The 15808-nt window shown below is 24.3% G+C and overlaps 4 protein-coding genes and 1 long non-coding RNA gene across 9 annotated transcripts; 3 read left to right on the top strand and 2 right to left on the bottom strand.

Moving 5' to 3' along the window:
* The first annotated feature begins 1396 nt into the window (after positions 1–1396).
* On the top strand, positions 1397–6660 carry Capr (caprin family member). Its single transcript, XM_012491065.2, has 6 exons — positions 1397–2012; positions 2869–3087; positions 3222–3569; positions 3691–4482; positions 4574–4868; positions 4939–6660. Exons 1-6 carry the CDS (start codon positions 1899–1901, stop codon positions 5172–5174), a joined length of 2004 nt encoding a protein of 667 aa, XP_012346519.1. The 5' UTR covers positions 1397–1898; the 3' UTR covers positions 5175–6660.
* On the top strand, positions 6654–9113 carry Poc1 (Proteome of centrioles 1). Of its 2 annotated transcripts, none has more exons than XM_086906557.1 (6): positions 6654–7055; positions 7254–7605; positions 7684–7894; positions 8029–8228; positions 8300–8578; positions 8684–9113. In XM_086906557.1, exons 2-6 carry the CDS (start codon positions 7255–7257, stop codon positions 8987–8989), a joined length of 1347 nt encoding a protein of 448 aa, XP_086762683.1. In that variant the 5' UTR covers positions 6654–7055; position 7254; the 3' UTR covers positions 8990–9113. The 2 variants fall into 2 exon arrangements, with proteins under 2 accessions (XP_086762683.1, XP_086762682.1); XM_086906556.1 differs by having other exon boundaries at positions 7022–7163.
* Positions 9114–9154: 41 nt separating this feature from the next.
* Positions 9155–10470, bottom strand: Atox1 (Antioxidant 1 copper chaperone). 2 transcript variants are annotated; one of them, XM_003696872.4, is made up of 4 exons: positions 10063–10470; positions 9745–9966; positions 9609–9684; positions 9155–9402 (listed from the first exon to the last, which is right to left on the bottom strand). In XM_003696872.4, exons 2-4 carry the CDS (start codon positions 9754–9756, stop codon positions 9272–9274), a joined length of 219 nt encoding a protein of 72 aa, XP_003696920.1. In that variant the 5' UTR covers positions 9757–9966; positions 10063–10470; the 3' UTR covers positions 9155–9271. The 2 variants fall into 2 exon arrangements, with proteins under 2 accessions (XP_003696920.1, XP_086762689.1); XM_086906563.1 differs by having other exon boundaries at positions 9745–9980; positions 10063–10368.
* LOC105736465 (uncharacterized) lies at positions 9626–13545 on the top strand. Of its 2 annotated transcripts, XR_015291674.1 has the most exons (3): positions 9626–9766; positions 11762–11930; positions 13312–13545. It is a non-coding gene; the product is annotated as an uncharacterized LOC105736465 (long non-coding RNA). The 2 variants fall into 2 exon arrangements; XR_001112641.3 differs by lacking the exon at positions 11762–11930.
* Lnk (SH2B adapter-like protein Lnk) lies at positions 11823–15757 on the bottom strand. 2 transcript variants are annotated; one of them, XM_012491071.3, is made up of 5 exons: positions 14877–15757; positions 13870–14750; positions 13582–13781; positions 13166–13501; positions 11823–11965 (listed from the first exon to the last, which is right to left on the bottom strand). In XM_012491071.3, exons 1-4 carry the CDS (start codon positions 15218–15220, stop codon positions 13211–13213), a joined length of 1716 nt encoding a protein of 571 aa, XP_012346525.1. In that variant the 5' UTR covers positions 15221–15757; the 3' UTR covers positions 11823–11965; positions 13166–13210. The 2 variants fall into 2 exon arrangements, with proteins under 2 accessions (XP_012346525.1, XP_003696911.1); XM_003696863.4 differs by having other exon boundaries at positions 11828–11965; positions 13250–13501.
* Positions 15758–15808: the final 51 nt, after the last annotated feature.

Here is a 15808-nt window from a genome sequence, read left to right as displayed (position 1 = left end):
GATCATTTATTTTTGTGAATAATCCTGTGACTAGCAACATGCGCATATGTATGGAGTATGAGTGAATGTTCCATAAAAAATGTATCTATTTTCATAGAAATCTTGGTAATATCAGTGCTTTAAGATAATCTAATGAGCAAAATTACATTTTTTACAATACATATAATCAGAGTTTACATCATATCTTCCTTTTCAAATCTTATATAGTAATCAATATAAACAACAAATTGTTAATAAAAAACATATTATTAAAATTAAATCAAATATAATTAATTATTTTGTATTATTTAGAAGTGTCTAAGCTTCTAATGTTTTTTCAAGACTTAATAATTTTAATAGTAGTTATTCTATTTAGTAATTATATATATATATATTAATTTAACAATATAATTTTAAAAAATTTTACTTTGCTATAAAATTTTTAAGAATTTCAAATATAAACATCTTGATAAAGTAATTAAAAATACTTTTACAGATAACTTTCAATAGTTAATATAAAATTAAAAATAAAATAATATTTGCTAACAAATTTTTTATATGTTAAATGTTATACTTCAAATTGAATTATCATTACTGTTTAAAACTTATTTAAAATAATTATTATATTATAATTTTTGTGTTATCATTGTTTAAATCTTTAAATCTTAAGTTTTTAAGTTTTTAATCTGTTTTTAGCTTTCTTAAGAAAAAAATATTCTCTAAAAATGAGAATGGTGATATGCGTGTGTGGCGCGATGTATTTTTCAAAGATGATATATCAAATTATATTTGTAAATTATATATACGAAAATATGATGGTAAGAACAGGTGACTACTATGATAAAATTATAGGATTTTAGACATCTTTCATATGCTATATAGTAAAATAAAATTATTGTATTAGCGATTATTATCGGGTTACCGAATTGTATAATAAATTATTGGAGAAAATTACTAACATGCAAAAATGCGGGCATTTGGTCACTGATGCAATAAAGAAATGTATGTAGTTACAAAATATTTTCTTTTTAGCAAATGTGCCATGCAATATTGATAAATAAGCTGGTGCTATGTATATATTCATTTATTGTTCACAAAAATTTAATACAAAAATTTTAATCATTTAAGATTCATTAATCATTAGATTATTAATAATTTATTAAAAAAATTAACAAAAAATTACAAAATTAAAATATATATAGCACTAGCTTAAAAATGTTATATAGAAGCATATAGAAAGTAATATTGTTATATTGTATTTTTTTAAAACATAAATGTGTATGTTTATTTTTTCAACTGTAAACTTATTACTTTCTAAATCATGATCAAGTATGCTTTCTTAATCATGAAGTTACAGTATTTCTGTTACTACGATTTAAAAAAGAAGATATGATAAAAAAAAATAACAAAATTTTACTTGGATAATTTATGTTTTTATTAATCTTTTTTCAATAAAATGAAAAATTTTATAAGACTGTGTATTACTAACATCTTATCTAGCTATTATATATATTATTCAATATCCATTAAATCCATGATTTTATAAATTTTTATTTTTAATAATTTATTTTATATACATATATATACATGTAATATTCTAATATTCTATACGTAAATTTGATTACTTATTTTGTGCATTGTAATTATAAAACATAAACATAAAACATAAATAGTTTTTATTTCTAAATCTAATAATTTTTTTTGTTTTGTTTTATAACTATATCATATTATTTCATAATTTATATAGTTTTACTGAATGATTTTTATGCAAGAGGTTCTAGAAAAAATAGTTACAGCACTGGTATAGAGGTTAAGTACAAAATCACAATGAGCATGCGCTTATGATTGCTTCTCTTTCCCCGTTCCCCGCAACTCCGTTACTATTCTGATTTCCAGTTCGCGTTTGTTGCCCGTGAAGGATGCCTTCTGCCAACCCTAAACTAGAAAAACAGGCCTCTACGGAGACCGTAGATCCTATACGCCAAGCAATTATCGTTATCGAACATAAGATACGGAATCTTGAAAAGCGTAAAGTAAGTATTTGAATAATATGCATGTAAATAGTGTCGAGAAAATTACCTGTCAGTTGATAGCTTTTACGGTGCAATCCGCCATGATTGGATACGCCATGTGCTCACGTTTGAGATTTCGTAGGTATCTGATTATTATATTGTGAAGACTTAATTATTGTTGTTATATTTTGAAACTAGAAATTTTTCATTAAAACTAAATGAAAACAAAATTATTTTTCTTAGTTCAATCAAACATCTGAGTTTATAGTTATGAATCTCATGTCATGGCGGTATCTTCTAAAGAAATGTACAAAACTTTACGTGACACGCTTTCTAGCCGCTACCGGTATATTACATTGTGTAATAATATTTTTCGTTTAACAAAATATTATAAATTTAAATATGAAATTTGAATACGTAAATTGCATTAAAATTTATTTTAATATATAAGAAATTTATTTGTCTTCGTTTATAATATTTGATAAATTAATTTTCTGAAAATATACAATTTCATAAAGAAATTAAAATTTTGCATAAAAATTTATTTTTTATACAAAAATAAATCATTACATATATATAGATTTTTATTTATTCAAAGTTAACAATTGTATAAAAGTAATTCTGTTTATAATTAATTAATTAATTTGTCTAAATTTTATATATATATATATATATATACGTTTACTTATACGCACATATGCAATATAAGTAATACATATATATAAGATAATAAATTTTTTCTTTTTTTTTTTTTTAATTATTTTTATTTTATTATGTGTATTATTTATATATTATAATTCTTTATTATATATAAGTAATTTTATTAATTATAATATTTTAAAAATATAATAATATTAACAGTATATATTACATTTAGGGAAAGTTAGAATCATATAGGGATCTTCAGAAAAATGGAAGAGAATTAAATGCAGATCAAAAAACAGCAGTAGCCAAATATGATGAAGTTTTACAAACATTGGATATTACAAAAGAATTATATAAACAAATTGTTGGAATTGCACATGATGCAGTTAAACAACAAAAAAAATTGGCAAGAAAAGAAGCCATTGAGAGAATGCAACAAGATATTGCAAAGGTAAATTAACTATTAATTTTGTATTATAAATATTATATATTAGGATTTATAATAATTTATAAATAATTTTATTTATTTTATAAATAATTTATTTCAGTTTATTGAATGTTTTTTATATTTATTAATTATTTTAGGTGAGAGAAGTTCTTCTTATACAAGATGCTTTAATGAACATGGGTACAGAATCTGTAAGAGAAGATTTCCTTGCTGGAAAAAATGGTGCTGTAAAATTATCAGAAGAGGATTTAAAATCTTTAGACAGCTTGTATAATGAAGTTATGATGAAACATCATCGAGAAGAAGGAGAACCAACATTCCTTCAACAAGTACAGAAAGTAGCAGAACATTATGTAGCTATTGTTGATGGAAAACAAAGAGAAGTTGTTGGCACAACTTACAATAAATTAAAGGAAATTATTACTTCTATTAATCAATGTGGGTATTTTGATCAAGTTCATGAAACTGAAGCTGTAGTAGAAGAAGTAAGTTATTTATATGTTAATTTTCATTATATATAATGTATTATTTTTGTAGTTAATTTGTAAATAAAATATAATTAAAAATTAAGAAAAAGTAATGACAATTTTATTAAAATTCTTATAGGTTACGGAAGCAGTTGCAGAAACTCAAATATCTGAAACTCCTGTGCAAGATCAAGTCAATGAAGAATATAATACCAATGACAGACACATTCCACCTGAGTCAATGATTCCAATTCCTAATTTCCCAGTACAAGTTGCTCCTCTTCCTGTTGTTTCTGGCACTACACCAGTTTCTGGTCCAATTCCTGTAGTTGCACAACCCATTCCTCATCCAGCTGCACCAGTTGAAACATCTTATTACACAAATGCAACAGGATTTGTTCCACAGCCACAACAACAACAACAGCAATCTCAACAAACTCAACAACAACCACCACAAGCTCCCAGAATTAATGATGTTATAGGCACACCAAATTTCTTTTTCTTACAAGAATCAGAACTTGATTCACCAGATGTTACATCTCAAGCACCCATTGTATCACACATTCCTGCTGCTGTTAATGCACCTATTCCTTCACAAACATTTACAAATCAAAATTTTGCAAATGCACCAGTAGTAGCACAACCAGTTATATATCAGCATCAACCGCCACAGGATATGTCCCACATTCCTGGATTTGCTAATCCTAATCCACCACCACCTATTCCAATGCCACCTTCTCATCAACAACCAAATATGCAATATAGTCCTCAGCATCCTACAACTTTTCAACAGCAACCCCAACAACAACAGCAGCAGCAGCAGCAACAACAACCACAACAACAACAACAAGCTCCTTCACAACAAGTATCACAACAAGCACAAACTCAGACTTTTGAACATCAACAAGAAAATCAACAACAAACTATTGAAGTATATTACAAATATTATATTATTAATAAAATAATATTACATTTTAAAATAATCAGAATATTAAAATGTTATTTTTTTTTTATTTTTTAAGGAAAAAACTGAAGAGAATCAAGATGAAACAACAGCACCAGAATCAGAATTAGAACAACCTAATGAATCCGTAGATTGGTGTCAGATGACTGAAACTAATGATTGGAATCAAACGGATCAATCACAACAATCTACTCAAGATTCGCAACAAACACAACAACAAACATCTCAACAAACTTGGGGTGATCAACAACGTAGTGGATACAGAGGTAGAGGTGGAAGAAGGGGCAATTCTAATGGATATAATGGAAGAGGTAGGGGCGGTGGTTATCAACAAAATGGTCGCGGAGGGCAAGGTAAAGTATTATATCATTCTTAAAACAAAATATTTTAATACATTTGATTAAATTATAATTTTATATTTAGGAACATATTATCGTAATGACAGCAACTATCAAAATGGTTATCAACAACGATCTTGGGGAAATAGCGAAGGAAATAGCGGTTATAATTCTGGTTATAAAAGAGGCGGTGGTGGATCAAGAGGTGGAGGTCCACGAGGTGAGCGTGGTATGGATAGAGGTCGAGGACAGTTTCGCGGTCAAAGAGGTGGAAATCGTGGCGGTTATGCGCCCCGTGGTAAACCTCATACGCAGCAGTAATAAAATGCGATAGAGTTATGCACATATGAACCATAAATAATGTTTTAAGATCATAATTCAATTGTCTATTTATGAAAAAACCTAAGTCGTATCTTTAATACGTATAAAAGCTTGGAAAAACTATACCAAGAATTTTAACATGTAAAATAGTAATTTCATTGTTCTAGATCGTTGTTTAATAGTTGTAAATGATTAATTAATTATATTCATTCGATATTATATTCATACATATTAAGCAAATAACATAAAACATAAAAAATATTAATATATATGTAATTTTAAATTTAAAAAAATTTCATTTAATCAATGAAATAAGATATTTTGGTATATTTTTTTGCGGCTTAGGATATTTCTTAAATGAGACATTGAATATAAAAATTTTGCATTTGAATTTGGTATCTACAATTATCAAAAGAAGATCTATTAATATTGACAAAGAGTTATACAGATGTAACAATGTGATATAAGGAAAGATTAACCAAATTTAGAGGCGTGAACCCACCATGCAAGTATTATTGTGTTGTGACAGAAGGCAGTTTTCACAGGGCAACAACAGCTGATCAACAAAGATTAGAAAAATAATTTTATTATAAAAAAATACAAAAAAAAAATGAGAACTCATACAAGCATTTCACGCAAAGACACAAGGATGTATTTAACGAATAACGTTAAAGTAATTACACGAATAGATGAACTGCACGACCATCTCTTTGTCTTGCGGCGCATCGTTCTAGAGAATTTTTTAAAATACCAGAAAAAAGAGGATACAGTGAGCAATGCCTTCTTCTAGTGCTATATATCTTCTTGACTTCATATTCCATTTTCGGTCTATGAATCTATGAAGTATTTAGAAAGTTAAAGTTGTCGAGATTTAGTAGTTGGAAAAATGAAAGATTATAATGTAATATGTGGATACATAAAGACGTTTTTCATGAAATATGTTTCATGATTGCTACTAATTACTTCGCTCCTTTTACTGTTTTTTCTGTGTGATTCCAAAATTCTTTACGGTCGCCTATGCATTTGGCCAAGTAAAAGAGATTGCAGTGCAATGTCAAGTTTATAAAGCAACATTACCTGATTTTTTTTATCGCAAAATATATATGATTATTTTTAAAAAAAAAAAAAAGAAGCGATAGTGCGGAGCTTTAGCATGTAAGTCGAGTGTACAATTACTGACTAGAGGTAAAGAAGGCATATTTGTACAATATGCCATTGACAAAAGCCACGCTCACACCGCCAAACACGTGATGAAAAGTATCGTATTGTATTTCGTTTGTACATTTGTGTTTAATCACCTCCATCTACAGTTATGTTCAACTATCCTATGAATACCTATGTATCTTCCAAATAAAGATCTAATTCAACCCTGCTAACTAGCCTACGTATCGTACTCATTGTCGACATGAGAAACGTTTCATTCTTCAGCTTGTTCTCAAATAAAAAAATCGAATAAAGTATTTGATTAATCATATTTTATTAACAATGTCTGTTTTGAAATTTTTTTCTCTCTTTTTAGTAAAATTATAAATATTTATTTTATTTAATTAAGTTATAATGATATAATAAATATAATAATAAAATAGTTATATATAATAATAATAATTAAAATAGCTATTCGAATTTCGCGCTTCTATATCTATAATACAATACTTTAGTTGATTATCGTAGTCAAAATTCGTTTTAAATTGAACGTGATTAAAATCTTGTTTGATATGTAAGTTAATATAATACTGATAAAATATAAAGTATTTTATTATTTCTAATAAAATTATATATATTAAGTATATATTTTATATTGCGTATATAATAAAACGCAAATATATCTTTAAAACAATTATAATATAGATATATAATAATAACCGATGTGATTAAGAAGAGGTAATGTTTTTTACTTTTTTTTTAAATTTATTAAAGTAAAATTAATTATATTTTAAAATAGCTATATATATTATAATCATAATTATATGTCTATTACATGTATACTTTGTACGTATATTAATAAGTTTATTTAGGTTAAGAATATTAATAATTTTTTAATGTTAAATGAACATTTTTTTATACGATTTATTATATTAGAATGATGATTGAAACTGCTTGTGATCCCACAATAGAAAAACATTTTAAAGGACATGAAAATATTATTACAAGCTTATGTTTTCATCCTGAAACTACTCAATTAGCATCAAGTAGTTCAGACAAAAGTATAATATTATGGAATCTGAAAGAATCTGTAAGAGCTTATAGATTTTTTGGACATAAAGATGTAATTTTTGATGTAACTTATGCACCATCAGGGGAAGTGATAGCTACTGCTTCTAGAGATAGATCTGTCATAATTTGGGTTCCTAAAGTTACAGGACAATCTTTAGATTTTAAAGCACATTCAGGTGCTGTTAGATCCGTACAATTTAGTCCAGATGGAGAAAAGGTATTTGTATCTTAAATGATAAATGATAAATAAATTAATTTTTGATCAAATATTATATATATATTTTTTAATATATAGTTAGTTACTGCATCAGATGATAAAAGTGTTAAATTATGGATGGTATGTCAAAGAAGATTTCTTATGTCATTTGTATGTCACACAAATTGGGTTAGATGTGCTAGATTTTCTTTAGATGGTAGACTTATAGTTTCTTGTAGTGATGATAAAACAATAAAATTATGGGATGTTATCAGTGGACAATGTATTAAATCTTTTAATGATGTAAAAGGTATAATGATATATAAATTATATTTATATTAAAAATGAATAATTTTTATTGTCTATCTTTCTTTAAAGTATTATAGTTTATTAAGGATTTTTAAATTGTAATCAAAAAATTTCTATTACTAAATGTCTTATTAGCTTACTCTACACATGTGGAATTTCACCCAAGTGGTTATGTTATTGGATCTGCAAACACAATTGGTTGTGTAAAATTATATGATATACGTACTGGTTCTTTGTATCAACATTATGCAACTCATAAGGGTTCAGTAAATATGATAAAATTTCATCCAAAAGGAAATTTCATATTAACTGCATCTGATGATTCAACAATGAAAGTATAGTATATTTTTTTTATATTTTAATAATTTTTTTATAGATTTAGAATTTATCAAAAACTATAAAATAGGTTCTAGATTTGTTAGAAGGTCGTCCAATTTATACACTTAAAGGACATGCAAATGGTACCAGTGTAACATCAGTAACATTTTCTTCTAATGGAGAATTTTTTGCTTCTGGTGGAACAGATCATCAATTATTAATGTGGAAAACAAATTTTGATAAGGATGACATTGCTCGAAAAATTTCTAGACATTTAGTTTCACCTGTTAAAGAAGTAGAATTGAAAATTAAGGATGAAAAATTACATAAAGATGATGATATATCTGTAGGAGAAGAAGAAATAGAAGTAATAACAATTTTACATACTATTACATATATATATATATATTTGCACAATTTAATATTCATAGCTAATATTTAAATTATAATTTAAAATATTTTATTATTTTAGTCATTAGATGAAAAATATGATATTACAAATTTAAAAAATGGAAGAATTCATTGCGAAATACCAGATACTGGAATTTTAAATGAAAATTTAGAATATAGAGTAATAAATATGAGAAATCAAAGACCTTTTGAAAAAGGTCGTATTGTAAATATATCACATTTACCTAAAGAATCTCCTGATTTAAATAAAGTAACATGTTCAAATAGAATAGTAGATGCACTTAATGAACAAGTACAATCGTTAAGTGATGCTGTTACCATTTTAGAACAACGTTTATCAGTATTGGAAGAAGAGTTAAGAAAATAAATTTTTATATTTTATTTAAAAAATTATTTGATTATATAAGTGAATAATAAATATTTCTAAAATATATATTTAAATTGTATTTAATATCTTCTAAGATTAATTTCAAAATAAAAATTTTTTAAATAATATTTAGTATATGTTATTATAAAAATAAATTTTTAAGTATTTTTTTTATGCATGATTTGAAATTTTAATGTAAAAAGAGCTACATTTAATACAATAATTTTATAGAATAAAATAAATTTTATGATATAACGAAATATAATTAAATATATATTATATTTATTTCTTTATTCCTAAAAATTTGCATGCCTTTCCACTTTTTTTAATAGTCTGTAATATTTCATCAGAAGGAAGTATAGATGTGACAAATACTTTGTTTTCTTGTAGATCTATTTGTACATCATTAACACCTAAAAATTAATTCTGAATTAATTAATTAATCCAATAAATTCTAAAATATTTTTAAATCAATATTTAATATTTGATATTTTTTGTAATTAAAATAAAAAATAATATATAAATATCAAATTAATGATAATATTTCTATTAAAAAAAATAAAAAATAAAATTTATATATAAATATTAAATAAATTTATAAATATATAATGAATCATACCTTCTTTCTTATTAAGTACATTTGTTACAGCATTGGCACATCCTTCACACATCATTTCTACATTGAATTCGTACACCTTCAATTCACATTATTTAATTAATATTTTATCATTGTAGCAAATTGACAATTAAATTACCTGAGATGCCATGTCGATAATTGTGAGTTAAATTAACGTACTACAATTTATTTATTGTATATTACAAACACAAAGAATTTTTTTTTTTATTGAACCGGAAATAACTCTTATCTATTTAAACGATAATATAATATCTATTTATTGGATATTTAGCAAATATTCAAGATTTATTTGTATCCAATAGCATATTGATTACAATGGCTGATGCTACTTTTTATTAACCTATATGATTAATACTAAATACAATAAAAAGTTGATTTTTTATTATTAAAAATATATATTATTTGTTATCATATAATTTATTAAAAACATACATACATATACAAAAAATATACATGAGTAATTAGAACAATTCGCAATTTTGCGAAAGAGGAGGTTAATATATAGCTAATACAATTCGATCATTAACAAAATTTTTCAGAAATTTATAAAATTTAGAAAAAATAATAACACAATTTTTTTTTAAAATAAAATGTTACGAAAGAATATATATATAATAATAAAATAATTGAATTTTTATTTATATTTTACTTTGTACTTATGAATATTCAGTATATTTATATAGACATTCAAATAAATTTAATTTTATTATCTCAAATCTTATCATATATTTGTTATTTTATCATTGTTTTTTTCAATAATTTTATTTAAAAATAGATTTTTCTTAAATATTTACATTTGAAAAATATTTTAGAAATTACTTTTTGTAATATATATATATATATAAAAAAAAAAAAAAAAAAAAAAAAAAAAAGTTTAAAAATTAATATTTGGACAATATTTTAACCAAAAAAATATTTTATCTTAATGATTATATATACAAGTGAAAAAAATTCATAAAAATTGTATTACTATTGAATAAAAAAAATCTTATCACAGTAATCAGTTTATCCTTTATATAATATAATGAAAATATTTTTTTCTTATACTTCATACTAATTATTATATACTGAGATATTAATATAATTGTATATTTATTTATAATTTAATTTTGCACATTCAGTCATATATTGCTCTATATCTATATAAATAACTTTTATGTGCTTATCAGTTTAATAATAATACTTACATTAATATTTATTTTATCATAAAATATTGTAATCTTAAAATAACATAGAATTATATATATATATATATATATATATATATATATGTTTTGATATATTTTTTATTTAATCTTATTTTTAGGTTGAATATTATGATTTAACTATTTAATTAATTATTACGATTGAATTATTTATACCTAACATTTAGACTAGTTTCTGATTTCTTTAAATTAAATCCTCCTGATATATATATTTAATACTATATGCATGTATTATTTAGTATATTTTGAAATTTATAAAAAAAATAGTCATAGAGACAAGTAAAGAGATTGTCCATAATAATTTTACATATAAAATAGGACTAACTTATATTCATACATATATGTTTATATATATGTGTATATATATATATATAATTTATTTATTTATTATTAAATATTATATTATATATATATATATATTCTGACATAAGTACATACACTTAAGTAAATTAAGTAAGTAGATGACATAATGAATATGCTATAATTTTAAAATATTCTTCTCTTTAGTGAAATAAAGGCCATGATCTTTTAGTTTCATATACATATTTGAAATATTTTATAATACTTATAACACTTATAATATGTGTTAATGATAATTTGAGCTGATATATCTGAACGTGCAAAAAAGTACAATCAATAAAATTTTATTATAAATTTCATTGAATTTGTAAAATAATCTATATATATTATTTCAAAAACTATAAAATAATTATATTTTAAAATTTAAATCCTGTTTTCAAAATTGAATATAAAGATGATTAATAAATACAACTAATTAAATTTTTATCTTGCAAAATTCAAAAAATCGAAAATAATTGATAATCGAAAAATACATTATTTGCATAAGTGAAATAGTACACTTTAGAATGACAGTTTATAATAACAATAATAAGTTCAACTAAAAATTATCTTGATTTTCTAAATTAATAGAGAAACTACTTAATCTAAAGGACTAACTGGATTGTAACCCGATGGTAGAGTATTATGGATCCAACGTCAAAGAAAACTATAAGTATTTTGAATTGCTCTACCACTAGTTGATGATGAACTTTGTTGTTCTGTAATGGTGTTTTGTTGTTCCAGTCTTTCCAGTGATTCTGTACGTGTTCTTATAGAACCTCCATATGTGCGCACCTGTATTATATAAATATTCATTTAATATTTAATTCAATTCAAACAATAATTCATTAAATTTTATCTTAAATTTTCTGGATTTAAAAATTATCAAATATTAATAAATAAATAATTTTTTATTATAGTAATTAAAATGAACCAGAAATTTTAAGAATATTTTACATATAAAAGCGAGCTCCTTGTCCCACGGTCATATATATTAAGCACCATTATCTCATACATTAATTACAACTCTTTACTACTAAGAGTTATTATATATCATGTTTTAATTTTGAGAATTCTTTTAATTAAAATACCAATTATATACATGTATGATATTTAGTTAAATTCTGTTAAATTTCCACATTCGGATTAAAAGTTTGTACACATATATATAATGTAAAATTAATAAAAAATATTATAAATAATATTAATTTTAAAAACTATTTTATTCAAAATAATAAACATAATAAAACTAATTATATAAAATTTATACTAATTAAAAAAAAGAAAAATAAAGCAATCTTTTTATTAATTACAACAAAAAATGCAATAAATATTAAATTGAGAAAATATTATTCTTATAAATATTACATATTATTATTAAATAAATAGAAAAATAATTATGTGTATTAAAATGAATGATATAGATGATATAATTGAGAGTATTTTACATAATGAATTACAAAAATGAATTAAAAAGAAAGTTAATAAAATTTTAAAATATAATTTTCATAATTAAATCAAATTTTTAAGTATAAATGAATTTAAAAAAATCATTATTAGATATAAGTTAATCAGCAAGAAGAATATCATAAATATGAAAATACATAAAAAATGTAAAATAAAATTTTGTTGTTTAAGTCTTTTTAAAGAAATTAAGATTGAAAATATACAGTCAAATAAATTATATATATTTTTCAATTTTAATTTTTTAGAAACAATTAAAAAGTTTTAAATAAAAAAATATTCTTTTCTTTGACTCATTTTTGTATGTAGAAATATATTTGTCTGCTTATATCATCTACTCTAAAAACTTTATATTATGTATATCTGTATATAAAAAACGATAAAATAATTTATATTAAAAAAAAAAATTTAGTAATTTAAATACAAAATAATCCGAATATGGATTTTTGTAATGATGTGAATATCAATTTAGAATGTATATATTACCAGTCGCACAAAAAAATGGGTGCATCATTTTATTTATTTACTCACTGTCTGTAGATTAGACTTCAGACTGTGGGTGTTGGCCACTCGCGTTCACTCAAGAGGAGTTAGACTTCCACTGCTGACTCTTACTTCTCTTGGCTCTGGAGCAGCTGGAGGTCTTCTTTCTTGTAATTGTTGTTGATTTATTCCAGACATATTATGATGTGCTGATCGTATTGCATGATTTGCCACAACAAATTCTGTGAGAGTTACATCTGCTGTTCCACCAGATTCAAGAGGTATGGCATTCTGACGAAAATGTTCAAGCATATCATATATAGCAGGAAAACAAAGATGTTGAACTCGACAATGTCCTTGATCATTTAATGTCATACGTAAATGCTATAATAAAGATTACAAAATAAATTATTTTGAATAATTTAAAATAGTTATATAAGATAATTTAATTAAAAAAACGTTACCTTTGCTCTACCTTGAAAATTAAAAGTTAATACAAATTCTCCTTTTCTTGTTTCACTTTGTCGAACAAGAAATACACCATGACCATTAGCAGCACTATGTAAAACTAATTGTGCTGCATCTGATCTAGGAAGAGTTCCATGAAACCATGGATATTCTCTTAAACTACTTGATAAGTCTAATTCACCATCATTTACATTTACTATAACAAAATTTAATTATTTCTAATATATATATTAAATAATTAGAAATATATAATTTTAAAACTCTTATATATAAATCTATCTTACATTGTTCAATATCTTGCTGTGATGAACATAATTCCAAATTACTATTACTTCTTATACGAAGTCTAGGAGGTATTTCTGGAGGATTGCTACTTATTTCATCTCCATGTTCATGGGAAGTAGATCGGGAACTTTTACTTGCAGAATTAGTTCTTAATCTATCTCCTTCATTACTAATAGCTAATGAAGCATGTCCTAAAGAATCTCCAGTAGCCTCTGCTCCAGAATTGGGATTAATAGAATTTTGTTGTACTGTACGCATACAATATTTAATAGTAGCTAACCATGATCTCATATCATTTGAATCATGAGCTTCTATTACAAATTCCATATTTTGTGTTTTTAATACAAAAGTATTTTCATGATCTGGCATTTCTAATGCAGTTGTTTCCCTGGCTTCAGTAATTGCAGAACAAAAGACACCACTGCGTGGTTTTACTGCTTTTGGAGGAGAATAAAATTCTAACATATATCCTCCAATTGCTTTTATTAAAGCAAGTCTAGACTTTTCCCATTTTTGAGTTCCATCAATATTCTCCCCCATTAAGGAATTAACAATGCCTTCTTTTCTACATTCTACTACAATCTTAGAAAGTTTAGCTTTTGAATGTTTATCTCTACGATGTTCACTATGAGATAATTCCACTTCATCACTTTGTTGTTTATGAAAAAGGCTTTTTCCTTTTTTAAGTCCTTTAAAAGATAAACGACGGAAAAATGGTTTGTGTGATGGTTTTGGTGATATTGCATCTCCATCATGTTCAGAGTAATCACTAAATTCTTCATGAGATGATATGCGAATAGGAGCATTATTATTTTGACTTATAGCATTAATATCTCTATCATTAGTTGTATTATGTCTTGTGTCATACAAAGATGGTGATCTGCAAAACATAATGTAATTTTTATAATATTTTTATCTTTTTGCATAATATATATATTATGATAAATTTAAAAAAATTATGAAAGCAAATAACAAAATATATCTTTTTCATAATATTATGGCATACCTAACTGTACGACGTAGATATTCGTTTTCGAAGTGTTCACAAAAACTTTCAACAAATTTTTTTAAAAAATCATGATGAGAAAGATTCAATCTAGCACTTTCAGGTAAATTTAAACTGACATAGGTACAGAAAGCTTTAGCAAAATCAGAAGCCGAAGCGCGGGCGTGTCTCTCACAAAATTCTATCCAACCAGGTGCAGCTTCAGGCGACACGGCAACCGCCGGCGCCGTTGTTGTTGGCGTAGCCGTCGTCGTTACTGTTACCGCTGTCGTTGTCGTCGCCGTTGTTGTTGATATTATTGTACTCGTTGTTGGTGTCGCCGCAGTTATGGTATAAACACTCATTACCGGCGTGTGCCTCACGAAGGGGGCTAAGGACCTCCCCCTGCCACTATACAACCACTACAAAATTCTTAACACAATCGTAATACTCTATGTATAGAAAGTACACGCGCATATATACATGTACATATAGATATAATATTAAGTATATATACATATATATGTATATCTACCAAATTTTTGTTGTATATATGACCAAACAAGATAATATAATATTGAATTTTATTATTTTTAAGTGTAATTACCAATAATTAAAGATAATAATAATTAAAGAAATGTACTCGCTTTCAAGAAAAAATAAATATTATTCCAGTATTAACTTATTAAGTAATTAATTTTTCTTTTTTTATCGTACTTTTCTTTTCTTTTGAGAAGAATTATCAATAAATATATTAACAAATTATGATTCGTTTTTGCATTTTCGTTTTTTTTTATTCGTATAATCAGTTTTTAATATTCATTTAATTTTCTTAAATTTTGAATAATATCTTTGTTTCATGAAAATATTTTTACCGACATTATGAAATATGGAAACGTTAAAACTACTAGCGCAATCTATCTTGAATGTAATGCAATGCATATAAAAAATTA

Source organism: Apis florea, unplaced genomic scaffold (genome assembly GCF_048593485.1).
Source record: "Apis florea isolate Af1SG1 unplaced genomic scaffold, ASM4859348v1 contig_2495_pilon, whole genome shotgun sequence".
NCBI classification, from domain to species: Eukaryota; Metazoa; Arthropoda; class Insecta; order Hymenoptera; family Apidae; genus Apis; species Apis florea.
This window is presented reverse-complemented; position numbering and strand designations above follow the sequence as displayed.

Bases quoted from the DNA above. Each gene is read 5' to 3' on its own strand.
- Capr (XM_012491065.2), top strand. From the start codon at position 1,899: ATGCCTTCTGCCAACCCTAAACTAGAAAAACAGGCCTCTACGGAGACC. The intron at 2,013-2,868 runs GTAAGTATTTGA...TATTACATTTAG, and splicing joins GGAATCTTGAAAAGCGTAAA to GGAAAGTTAGAATCATATAG. The intron at 4,869-4,938 runs GTAAAGTATTAT...TTTTATATTTAG, and splicing joins AAATGGTCGCGGAGGGCAAG to GAACATATTATCGTAATGAC.
- Poc1 (XM_086906556.1), top strand. The intron at 7,606-7,683 runs GTATTTGTATCT...TTTAATATATAG, and splicing joins TTAGTCCAGATGGAGAAAAG to TTAGTTACTGCATCAGATGA. The intron at 7,895-8,028 runs GTATAATGATAT...ATGTCTTATTAG, and splicing joins ATCTTTTAATGATGTAAAAG to CTTACTCTACACATGTGGAA.
- Atox1 (XM_003696872.4), bottom strand. The intron at 9,403-9,608 runs GTATGATTCATT...ATTAATTTTTAG, and splicing joins TGTACTTAATAAGAAAGAAG to GTGTTAATGATGTACAAATA.
- Lnk (XM_003696863.4), bottom strand. From the start codon at position 15,220: ATGAGTGTTTATACCATAACTGCGGCGACACCAACAACGAGTACAATA. The intron at 14,751-14,876 runs GTATGCCATAAT...TATGTTTTGCAG, and splicing joins TATCTACGTCGTACAGTTAG to ATCACCATCTTTGTATGACA. The intron at 13,502-13,581 runs GTAACGTTTTTT...TCTTTATTATAG, and splicing joins ATTTTCAAGGTAGAGCAAAG to CATTTACGTATGACATTAAA.